The sequence below is a fragment of the Rhineura floridana genome, chromosome 11 (genome assembly GCF_030035675.1).
Source record: "Rhineura floridana isolate rRhiFlo1 chromosome 11, rRhiFlo1.hap2, whole genome shotgun sequence".
In the NCBI taxonomy this organism is placed as follows: Eukaryota; Metazoa; Chordata; class Lepidosauria; order Squamata; family Rhineuridae; genus Rhineura; species Rhineura floridana.
Genome location: NC_084490.1, coordinates 41487630 through 41500417, shown reverse-complemented (window position 1 = coordinate 41500417; position 12788 = coordinate 41487630). Strand labels below are relative to the sequence as shown.

At 46.1% G+C, this 12788-nt stretch overlaps 1 protein-coding gene across 4 annotated transcripts in view; it reads right to left on the bottom strand.

The window, feature by feature from the left end:
* The window catches only part of MPP2 (MAGUK p55 scaffold protein 2), a 78856-nt gene that overhangs the window by 39480 nt on the left and 26588 nt on the right, over positions 1 to 12788 (bottom strand). For 3 of the 4 annotated variants that reach the window (XM_061589335.1, XM_061589338.1, XM_061589336.1), the window contains exon 3: positions 1206 to 1324. In XM_061589335.1, the coding sequence (XP_061445319.1) occupies positions 1206 to 1324 (119 nt within the window). The remainder of the gene's footprint in view (positions 1 to 1205; positions 1325 to 12788) is intronic. The other variant, XM_061589337.1, reaches the window with a different exon arrangement.

Here is a 12788-nt window from a genome sequence, read left to right as displayed (position 1 = left end):
GCTATTTCAACTGATGTACCAGGCAAGAGCTGGAGGAATTATTCCAGACAATACAATTATTGAAAGGTGAGATTTATTTATAAAAGTTTCTGGAACAAGAAAATTGTGGATAATATATCAACCTATGCCTTTCCTCCATTGCTCTAAAGATGAGTTGAAAAACCATTGTAAAACTGGGGGAAATATGGATAATGTATTTATGTGTTCATCTTATCTGCTTTACACTTTACTTGTAATATTTTTTGTTTTTATAAAAAAGTAAATAACAAGCCTATTTATATCCCGCCTTTCTGTCTCCGTTTGAGGTAGTTACAACAATTGTAAAACTGGAGGGAAACATGCATAATGTATGTGTCCATCTTATCTGCTTTAGATTTTATTTGTAACTTTTGCTGTTGTTATAAAAATAGTAAATAAAAAACCTATTTACATCCTGCCTTTCTGTCTCCGTTTGAGGTAGCTTACAAAATCAATAAACATGATCAATAAACAACAACAAAAACAAAAGCAAAGAAACTGAACAAGAAACAGGAGAGCAGATAATACACAAAATCACAAAACAGCAGAGAGTCAGGCAAAAGTCCTCAGGTGACATACAATGGCTTTAAAAAAAGTAAAAATAAAAATCTCACCCCACATGATGGTGAGCATGCAATGATCATTAGTATTTGACAGTCTTAGACAGCTTGTGCGATTTCATATTCGAAGCCTTCTACAATAAAAACTGTGATGACATGGGATCCTGAATAAACAGACAATGCCTTATATGGTACAGCATGGAAAATGAAACTAGAACTAGGACTGAGGTTCATGTAAGGTCTGCTTTAGTGAGTCTGGGCTGTTGCATGGTCACTTTTAGACAATAGAAGAGTTACTGTCAACCTACTGCAGTCTCTGGGGTCCTTTAAACATGATGTCAGACATCCAAACCAAATGTTCTAGGTAAAAGGGAAGGACAGGAGCTGTGAGTAGGTTGTCAGCTAAACTATTTGGCAAATGCTTTAAGGAGATGCTTAAGAACATAAGAAGAGCCAGTGGCCCATCTAGTCCAGCATCCTGTTCTCACAGTGGCCAACCAGATGCCTGGGGGGAAGTAAGGAGGAAGTAAGGGGGGAAGGAGGAGCAAGCAATGTAGCAAGTGGAACTGAAGATGCAGGTTCTGTTGCAGCTACCGCCCCTCGCCCATCTACCCCATTTAACTGTACCTTAGCCAATGATCTTACTATTGGACTCTCCATGAGGCCACGGAGAAAGATGAGATCCAAGTCTCCGGCTCCCATCGAGTTGGGGAGGTCACTGAGGTTGTCCAAGACCTGTTGCATGGCTGTGTAGAGAAACAACAGCATTGTCATTCATTTTTATCATAACCATGACGATTTGCATAGGGTTTTATTCATAATAGAAACCAGAGCTTGGAAAAGTTACTTTTTTTGAACTACAACTCCCATCAGCCCAAACCAGTGGCCATGCTGGCTGGGGCTGATAGGAGTTGTAGTTCAAAAAAGTAACTTTTCCAAGCTCTGATAGAAACTGTAGACAGACATGGCGTGCACGTGGCCCACCCAGCCCTACGCTAGCCTCAGCCAACAGAGGAAAGTGGGGGGCAGGGAGGAATTAAAAGGCAGTAGGCTACCAGAACAAGCAGACAGACACAGCAGGAGATCAGAAAGAAGGATCAAAGAAGAAACAGAAGGGGGGGAAATAAAACAGGTTTAGGAGAGGAGGGGAACTAGGGTGGCCACATACACACTGTCCAAAAAGAGAAAATGCATCACTTCCACTTCCCCCAAAAGGGCAAAAGAGGTAGCAAATTGGCATATGCTAGTTATAAGTGTAGATACAAATTTAGAAATGGGAAGGGGGTATTCAACTAAATAGATCTGCCAGTGCAAAGATTTCCACTTGCATGGTTTTATTTATTTATTTATAGCCCGCCTTTCTTTCCATGATAGAAACCCAAGGCGGCTTACATATGGTTCCCAAGTGGTCTCCCATCCAGGCACTGACCACACCTGACCCTGCTTAGCTTCAGCAGGGAGCTGGCCTTATGTGCCTTCAGACCACAGCCTGGGACCTCCATGATGGAACTTCCCCTTCCTCTCCTCTCCGTGTGTGCCCCCGCGCTCTCCCCAAATCTGTTCCAGGGGGCTGGAGGAACCCACATAACAGATTTAAGGGGTGCAGAGGAAAGGAGAGGAGGGGAAAGTTCCTTTGCCTAGCCAAAAGCCCATTAAGTAGAAACACAATACATCATGCTGTGCGCTGGAGAGACTGTGATCACGTGCCCTGTGTGCCTGCTCAGCCTGTTGTTCAGGTGCTGACTGCCGTTAAGCAACTTCCAGGCCCCTGCTCTCCCTTCTTATGGCTCACTGCCTGTAAGCTGGACTTGGGCTGGACACCCCTTCAGACAGAGAAGTGACCTCTGATAACCCTTCAGGTAGAGCAGGGATGGGGAACCTGTGGCCCTTTGGTTGTTGTGGGACTTTAGAGCCCATTAGACCCAGCCAGCATTGTCAATGTTGAGGGATGATGGGAAATCGAGAAATATCCTCTTTAAAATAAGACATATGGCCACTCTATCTGGAACACACATAACATATAGTGTCGCTTATCAAAAAGATGGAGACAGTCTTGCCATGTACATGAAGAGGTGCCAGAGAAGACCTTCCTGCCCCCCAAACTGTACATTTCCGCTGATTGTTAAAATAATTACTATTTAACTTGAAGAACAGGTGCCTGAATTTGCTTTCCTCCCCTCTTCCGTCCCTGTCCCTTTTTTCCTTGTTTGCCATGTATTTTATACTTGCAAGCAGGGGGTTACTTTGTTTTAATTCAGGGATGGGGAACCTTTCTCAGCCCAAGGGCCACACTGCCTTCTGAGAATCCTCTGAGGGCCACATGCCAGTGATGGGCGGGACCAGAGGCAAAAGTGGACTGAGCAACTAATGTACATTTTTTGCTTGGGACAGTAGGCTACTTCTCTCTCTCTCTCTCTCTCTCTCTCTCTCTCTCTCTCTCTCTCTCCAGAAAAGTTAGCCAGGCACAAACACTGGGGGTATAAAGCAGGGCCAGTGGTGGGTGTGACCCAGGGAGAATTCCAAGGGCCAGGCAGAGAGGACTGCAGGGCCACATTCAGCCCCTGGGTCTCAGATTCCCTACTCTTATTTTAAGTGATAGTTGGTGTAAGAAAACAAACATTGTGCATTATAGGTACTTTTTCTTCTCATTACCACAAAAACCAGGTACATCGCTAACCCAGAGAGGTCCACTAAAAAGGAAATAAGGTATTTCCAATATTACAAATAGATCCTTTTGACCACCAAAGCAGCTTTAGGAATTCAAAGCACCTCACGTTTAGGCAGTGTTCCAAGATCAGGTATATACTACAGGATAATGTTTTAAAATTAAGATTCAGTGAGGAATATAAAGAAAGATTAATCTACTTATTAGTGGCAATAATCACAACCTGATGGCATAGCAAAGGAGGAAACTCTATCCGACTCCCCAAAGGCCACCAGTGCTGGGACAGAGAAAGCACCAGATGATATGCAGATATCCAGATGTTGCTGAACTAAAACTCCCATCCAGAACCAGCCCTAGGCATGCCGGGGCCCTTGGGCACCAGCCTGCCCTGGGCCCTGGCACCCGCATGCACGCATGCCCCACCTACCTACCAGGTGGGCGGAGGAGTGGAAGATTGGGTGGGTGAGGTGGCGGGACGGTGGGCAAGCGAGGGAGTGGGGAGTAGATGAGCAAGCAGGGGGAGAGGGTGAGCAAGTGAGCAGGTGGGGGAGGGCAAGCGTGTGGGGGGAGGGCAAGCCAGGGAGTGGGCAGGGGTGGAGGGTGAGCAGGTGGGGCAGGGGAGAGCGAATGAGTGGGCAGGGGCCAGCCGGCAAGCGGGCAGGCAGCTCCCTCCCTGCAATCCATGGCGGAAGGGGAGCACTACTCCCCCACCATAATGAGGGGCCCTTGGGCCAGCGGGCGGGATGGCGAGTGAGCAAGCAAGCGGGTGGGGGGCAGGACGGGATGGGACGGCAGGCAAGCAAGCAGGCAGGACAGTGGGCGAGCAAAAGGGCAGGGGGAGGGCAAGCAGGCGGGGAGAGGGTGAACAAGGGAGCCAGCAGGGTGGAGGGTGAGTGGGTGCAGGGGAGAGCAAGCGAGTGGGCATGGGTGGGCCAGCTAGCAGGCGGGCAGCTCCCTCCCTGCGATCCGTGACAGGGAGCCTGCCACAGAAGGGGAGCTCTACTCCACCACCATAACGAGGGGCCCTTTAGGGGCCCCTGTGGGCCATGGAGCCCTTGGCCAGGGCCCCACCTGGCTGCCCTTTGGAGCCAGCCCTGCTTCCATCATCCCTGGCCCTTGACCATTCTTGCTGGGGTTGATGGGAGTTGTAGTTCAGCAACGTCTTGAGGGCCAAAGGTTCTCCATTCCTGTGCTAGATGGACAAATAGTCTGACCTGGTAACAAGGCAACTTCTTGTTTTCCTATCCCTGTTACACTGAAACACAAATGGGAAGGGAAAACCATCTTTAAGCCCCTTCATCTCCACAACATTTAACCGAGGGGAGAGAAAACTGGCATATCTATACAGCCTATTCAGTGGCAGGTCCTTCCTTTTCAGGCCCATGGACTGCTTGAGGGGAACATTTAACTAACGACTGACAGTTTTGTTGATCAATTTACCAGCTGAATCACCGACAGCAGCAATCTGACTTCTTTCGCATAAGCCAGCTCCATTTGAAGAATGACATTTCCCCTCAAATCTGCATTCCCTGAGAGGAAGGGAAAAACAAGACTGCCAGCACTGTGCCTAGTCCACGTGCACACTTAGCAGCACAAGCAAACAAGTCGCATTTGTAGGCCTGGATTGGGCCTGGCAGAGAGCCACAGACATCTGTTTCATCCTCCCAGCTGGCAAATTCATTAATGCAAGATATAACCAAGACTCCACTCTGTTAGTCAGTCAACAGAGGAACCAGCAGCAAGTCCTCTGCGGATGCTAGAGGATGGCTGATAACTCTGGGACAAACATTTGAGAGGCTGCTTACAAAAACAGCCACACGTGAGCCAGGCATTAACCGCTGGGAATTCTGAAGCTCTCCCAGAGATGGGTGGCTGATCATTGCTGCCTAATTTTCTTTCCCTTATAGAGGCTAATTGTCCCTAGGAACTGTGAGGGGAAACAGCAGATGGAGAGAGAAAGGCAGCCAGCAGTTTGCACATCTCATGGTTTTGCCTCTGCTGTATTCTCTGCCTGCCTTTGAGGGAGTTTCGGGATTCTCAACTATCAGGCCTGGCCTACGCAAGCAGCAGGTTGGGGTCGCAGAATCCGGAGGAGCTGGAGTAGATCGTACCACTTCAGAGGGCAGGGATGTGTGATATCTTTTAAAATGCTGTCCCTTCAATTACAAAAATTCCCTACAATTAAAAACTATGATGCCAGGGAGAAAGGTTCTGGAAGAGTAAAAACCTACTGCATTAGTCTCTATTTAAGAGCTTTTTCTATTTTTTTTGTCTTTACATGGGGAACATTCAAAAATGTGATCCCCACTAGCCATCATGTGGTACAATCTATTTGAACACCACAGTCCATAGGGGGAAGGACCATAGGTCAGGGGGAGAGCATCTGTTTTGCATGCAGAAGGCCCCAGGTTCGATCCCCAGCATCTCCAAGTATGACTGGGAGAGACTCCCCGTCTGAAACCCTGGAGATCTGCTGCCAATCAGTGTAGACAATCCTGAGTGAAATGGACCAATGGTCTGACTCGATATAAGGCAGCTTCCTATGTTCACAGGACATAACCCTTGCATTCTGCTGGCCATGTAGCAGACCAGGCCTCAGAGCCTTACATGCAAGGCCAGTTCCACGTTTGAGTTTCCAAGACTCTGCTGTGATTGGCAGAAAGGAGCTACCATTGATTTGGAATCCATTCTTTCTGTCATTTGACAGAGGAAAATTGGTACACTTAGTTGTGCATTAAATGAACAAGGGATTCAAAGCATGTTTCTGAACAAGCCAAATGACATTTCCAGAATGTCCAGGGGCACATTTTGAAAGATCAACTTCAAACTGTACATTTCCCTAAAGCACAGAAAGCCCCTTTTTTCCTTTCACATTTACAAGCTATAAATTACCACTTCCTTATGGTTGTCAACACATGCTCCCAAGAACTTTAAGAGAGTTGAACTGTCAGACCTGGCTACCAAGACAGTAATGTGCAACCTGCAATAGCTATGGATGCATGGCGAGTATCAATATTTGGTAAGAATGTTAGTACCCACCAGTAACCAGAACTTAATAAAAAAAACCACAGTTACTTACTAAACATATTAAACATGCTCAGCCTGTGCATTGGGGGGGATGCGAGGGGGGAGTCAACCAAGTTTCAAATTGGTATTGTAGATATCCACATATAAGTACATCTTAACCAGGAGGCTGCATCCCCATTGTCTATTTTGGCATAAGACTAAAGGCTGTTCGGCTAAAGAATAAGAAAAGAAAGATCTATGAATGCAAAGAATTTCCCCCCTCCCCCAAAATAATGATATTGTTAACAATGCTTTCCTTTCAGAAAGGAAAGTGGCTTTCCCTCTGCCCAGTGCCCATCCACCTAATCCTCTCTTCTTCCCCTCCTCCTCCTGAATGGTACTGGATACTTCCTCCCAGCCCTGGAAGAAAGCAAGAGATTCTTTATCACAAAGCAAAGACACAGGATGATCAACTTCATGTTAGCAAAGCAAAGACACAGGCTAGGCAGTTTATCATTAGCCAAGCAAACACACAGGCTGCTCAGTTTCAAGTTAGCAAAGCAAAGAGACAAGCTAGTCAGTTTCACATTAACAAAGCAAAATTCCATGCATTTATTTTTCTGAAAAATCCAGAGTCAGGAAAAGCTGGAAAACTCACAGAATTCAGGATGGGCCTGGAAATACAGCAAACCTGTGGACTTTGGGGAAGTCCAGTGTCAAGTTTAGTTAAATTCTTGCCTATCTCTACTGCACACACAAAGCTTCCAGATTACAGAGACCTCTTTCACTGGGCCGAGCTTGTAAGAGCCCCATATAACTTGTTGGCTTGCATATTTTGACAACAGATGATGTAAATTACTGTAGAAGGTTTCTGGGCTGCACAGTATTTACATGACCATGGGTCAGACTCCCCTTCTTTAGGAGATGAGGCCATGGATTTGGAGAGGGAACTGACCTCAGGGCCAGCCCAAGATATATGTACACCACCAGAAGCACTTGCATAAGAAGAGCCTGTTGTGCCACTACCTCTTCAGCTTGAGGGGGTCCTATTCCCCTCCTCTGACCACGAGGACAGGATGGTGCTCCAAAGGGTAGGTGCCATCACACTCAAAGTCTGCTTCGTATATCATATAGAACAGACCTTTAGATGAGATGGTATCAGCAAGAGGTCTTCTCCTGCAGAGCACAATGATTGACTGGATATATAAAGGTGAGATCATCTTTTAGGTATCCTGGTCCCAAGTTGCATAAGGTTTTGCACCCCAGTATCAGCACTTTGAACTTAGCCCAGTCGCAAATCGGCAACCAGTGCAGGTTTTTCAGCAGTAGTGTAACAAGATGGTGATATTTTGCTCCAGTAAGTAGTTGAGCTGCTGCTTATTATTATTATTATTATTATTAAACAAATATATTGACCACTTCACAGCATAAAGTCATGAATGCGGTGTACGCTAGCACTAGTTGCAGCTTCCAGGACATCCCCACATAGAGTACATTGCAATAGACCAATCTGGAGTTTATCAGCATATGGATGACAGTGATCAGGCTGCACCATTCCAGAAATAGGTGGGGCTGCCTTAGTAGCTGAAGTTGGTAGAAGATATTCCTACCCACCAAGTTCACCTGGGCCTCTAGTACTACAAACATACTCCTCCAGGGAACATAAAAATCCTATTCAAAGCTGCCAGATGGCCAATTATCCAGACTTGGGAACTGCATACACACAGCACCTCCGTCTTGCCAGGATTCAGACTCAATTTGTTGGTCCTCATCCAGCTCACCACCGTGTCTAGGCACAGCCACCACTGAGTCTGCGGCTTACACAGCCTCTCCCAATTCAGATGCTACAGAGAAACAGAGCTAGGTATTATCAGCGTACTGATCACACCTTGTCCAAAATCTCCTAATGACCACTTCAATGGCTTCATATAGATGTTAAATAGTATTGGGGACAAGATGGTATCCTGTGACACCTCACAGCACAAGTGCCAGTGGGCCAGATAATCATCACCCAAAGGTATGCTCTGGAACTGACCCTGGAGATAGGTTTGGAACCAATGTACAATAGTGCCCCCAATGTCCATCTCACTGAGTCGGTTCAGGAGGCTGGCCATGGTATCAAAAGCCGCTGAAAGATCAAGACAGAATAACAGGGGTACACTCCCCCTGTCCTCCTCCCAATAACGGTCATCCATCAGGGTGACCAAGGATGATTCAGTCCCTGTACCCAGACTGAATTGGGTCATGATAATCAACTTAATCCAAGAGTGCTTGCAACTATCATGCCACAACCCTTTCAATCAGCTTGTCACAAACCAATGGGTCCAGGATGGGCTTTTTCAAAAGTGGTCAAAGCACCACCTCTTTCAAGTTGACTGGGGCCACACCCTCCTACAAGAATGCATTGGCCACACCCTGGACTCACCCAGCCATGTCCCCTTGCCATGCTTTAATAAGCCAAGAGAGGCAATGGAGCACCATGCGTCGGAAGGCAAAAGCCTACAGCAAGAAACCAGCTGCATTCAGGTAAGCTCCCTGTGCAATTCAGAACCCCAGAGAACAGCGGGATCCTCACTACTGATATTTGCACTTCAAAATGTGGACAGGGACAGGGACCACGGTGCATAAGAGGCGGCAGTGTTTGTATGCTTGGCCCCACTCTCCCCCTCAATGCATGAGGGGCATGACGCCTGAAGAGGGCTACTGAAGTATCAAACTGTATATTTAGAGTGACATAATCTTTTGTAGACTAGAGTTCACTTTGTCACAGAGGCATGAAGTATATCCTCAGTTGGCAGGTGGGCAAATTGTATCACAATAGATCTGTTAGTCTTTTAAGATGCTATAAAACTTCTTTTTTTCAGTTATGGCCATCCCTGTGAAATTTGCCATCTTTGCTAAAGTGAAATATGCAGGCTGGTGTTTAGCAATTCTCTCTTGAAATACTGGCTGCTGTTCCTTACACCCCTGAGTAGACAGCAAGCAGCATCCTACGGCTTCCACAGATTTAACATGGCTAAATATTTCACACACATGTAGGACACAGCCCTGATCTGGGACTCAGGGAAGTGGGCAATGTCATCCTCTCCACAGGACCCCTGTCTCAGGATGGATATCTCCTACCTTCTCTGTGAAGCTCTGATTTCTGAGAGGAAGCTAAGAGTCTCTCTTGCAAAAAGAGGTTGCTCACAGGGCTGCCATTCATAGCTGTCTTCTGAAAAGATGCTGAGGGAGCTTCTTCTTGCTGCTGTGGCAACAGTCTCCGGGTACCAGTGCCCTATTAGATTGTGCTCTGCTCAGTTCTGTAATGGAACCAAAGGCAAGGAGAGGCAGGGATCTGCTCATACTCTTCCCCACCTCTCTCTAACCATCTCAAATGAGACCAAGAGGCTTCCAAAAATGCCAGCCAATGAGAAGCAAAAGATACAAACTCTCTCTCTCTCTCTCTCTCTCTCTCTCTCTCTCTCGTGTGTGTATATGTTTATGAGAGAGAAAGAAGTGTAAAACTTATCAAGGAGGTTGGTTTTGTGAATTCTGTTTTCTGCTGTATTGTTTAGCAGATATGGATTAGCAACAAGTGAAACTTGCAGGTTAATTAATTTGGACTAGCAGCTACAAGCCTGCTTACATGACAAAGATGTACCTTGCTGTCATGAACCCTCACTACTGTGCATTAAAAACAGACTTTAACCACCCTGAATGTGTAGACAAAAAGATGGTTCAAATTTGAAGCCAAAGCTAGAAGAATTCCATGTTCCGGTATGGCCCATGCACGTAGAAATTTTATTTAATATATTTATATCCCATCTCTTATAGGGTGCAAACTCTCACAAAATGGCCAGAAACTGCAGAATGATTGATTAAGCCTCAGAACTATGATGCTGTCTCTTTAAAACTGCGCTTGGTATTTATGAACTGAATGTCATTTCCAGCTACGAATTACAAAGGGTACTTAAATGTATGAAGCCTGACCCAGCTGGAGTTGAGCCAAAATTTCTGAACAAAAGTTCTCTGAAATTGTCTTTTTCGAGCTCCACCCCCCCCCCCCAAAAAAAAACTATCGGGAAATTTCAGGAGACTCTGGAGAAATTTGGGCAAAATCCCCCCTCCCAAAGATTGCTCCTGACATATAGCGTGGAGAATTTCAGATGGTACTGATGCAACCTAAATATATTTTAACACTGATGAAGAAAGCAATGGGGTTGGTTCCTACCCCTCCTCTCTTAACCTGTTGCTTTCTCCATCCACCAATAAGTGGAATAAGTGGAAGCTTCAATTAGTGCAGAATGCGGCTGCCTGATGGTTGATGGGTTCAACGTGAACAGATCATATAACACCAATCCTGTTCCAGTTACACTGGCTGCTTGTTTGCTTCCAACCCAATTCAAAGTGCTGGTTTGGACCTATAAAGCTCTTTACAGCTCAAGACCTCAACATCTTCTGGAACACTTCTCCCTATATGAACCTACCCGGACCCTTAAGAACTTCTTCTGAGGCCCTTCTCCAGGTCCCCCCTCTGGGAGAGGCTCAGAGGGTGGTGACAAGGGAGAGGGCCTTTTCAGTCGTGGCTTCCCATCTGTGGAATGGCTCCCCGGTGAGGTCAGCCTGGTGGCCTTCACTGACATTTTCTCAACACCAGGTAAAGACTTATCTTTTCCCACACACATTTGGAGGCTAAAATGATGCTGTTTGTATTCATGTGCTGCCAAAGCTATCTGTGGCTGTATGGGGGTGGTTGTTGATCTATTATTTTCTTTTTTGTTATGACATATTTATTTTGGTTTTTAATAATGTTATAAGTCACTTGGAGACTTTCGGGTAACAAGCGACTAAGAAATAATAATGAATAATAACAACAACTGTACTACTGATAATCATATGAATGTGCTTCTCACTCCCATTATGTATAGACTGAGCTTGAAGCATTGGGAGTAAGGAAAAGAGCCACCCCCTCTCACAGCACCATTGCTTTGGACGATTGTCCCATCTGTCCAATGACTGCGCAAAGGAAGTTTGTGAGAACTCAAAACTCTGAGATTCCAAAGGTTGAGTCTGGTGGGGTTGGGGCAAGGTCTGGTAGGATTCCAATATAGAAAGCCTCATAGGAAGCTGCCTTATCCCAGGCCAGACTATCTACTCCAGTATTGTCTACACTGACTAGTGCTGAATCTCCAGGGTCTCCACTCCAGCAGAGGTCTTTCCCACCATCTGCTACATAATCCTTTTAACCGGAGGTGCCGGGGACTAAACCTGAGACCTACTGGATGCAAAGCTGGTGCTCTACCTTTGAGCTCTGGGCCCTCCATGGCAGGGGAGCATCGTCGCCAGTGGTTCAAGGGGCAGAGGCTCAGAGGTGGGGCTTGATGGACATGGGGTGAGGCTAATGACAAAACCACTTAGGCCAAGCAGAGACCAGTCTCCTCATGGCCTCTGACCAATCACCCCAAGTTCTTCTTCCTTCTCCTGCAAATCCTGAGAAGGCAGGCAAAATCCAGGCACTTCCGCTCAAACTGAAAACCATCATCATGTCACCAAGAGCATCTCCTTCATTAGGAATTTTTAAAATAAACATTCTTGCTGACCCAGGCATCTGATGGCTAAGAGATGCTGTTCCTGGCAACCTTGACATTAATTGTTGTGAGGATATGCGGCTGTTTTCAAATGTTTTCAAGTGTTGTTAGTGTTCGTAAATGGTTTAAATATTTTTAAGTGTGTGTTGTTTAATTGTATTGCTTTGCTGTTTTGTTGTTTGCTGCTCTGGCCTCCTCTGGGAGGAAGGGCAGGACTGACATTTAATAAACAGCAATGAAAACTATAATCAAGCCCTTTTCCTGAAGCGTGACCATCGTTTGTGTAACTGTCCTTATTGGGGCTTTGGAAAGAGGCCTTGGTAACTTCTATGACCTGCTTCCCCATTCAAGGAGCCCCTCTTCTCCCCTAACCTCCTTGCTGAGCTCCACCTGATGCAGGTTTTTTGCACAGGAAACCATCAGCGCTCTTATCTGTTTAAAATGCTGCCCGAGTTCCCCCATCCCAATTTACTCCTCCCTTTCTCTGGCGCCTGCTCTATTACATCCTCGTTTCTGTGGCAACGGGGGGGGGAAAGAGATTTGCATCCAAGGTTACGCTAAACCAGGGATGGATGAAAGAAAAATTGAGAGAGGGAGAAAGAGAGAAAGAGAGTGCAAAACAGTGACTGCAGCCCTGAGCCCAAATCCACCAGCAGGTCAAGCTGCCAGAACTGACACTGTGTCCACGTCTATGAGAGCTGATTGAGGTGCTTCAGCAGTGGGAGAAACATAATCTGCAGAGGCACCAGTTTTATATATATATATATAGACAAGACAGTTAATATATATTCTGCCCACCCCTAGATGTGAGTAAACTCAAAACAACGCAAAACCAGTGCAGAATCTGGCATAGAACCAGAATGGTCTGTAATGTGTAACAGGTGATTTTATATTCTGAACTTAGTGGTCTTATGGGGGATCCCCTCTTTAGATGGTAACTGCTTCTTTCAAAATGTAGTAAGGCAACCC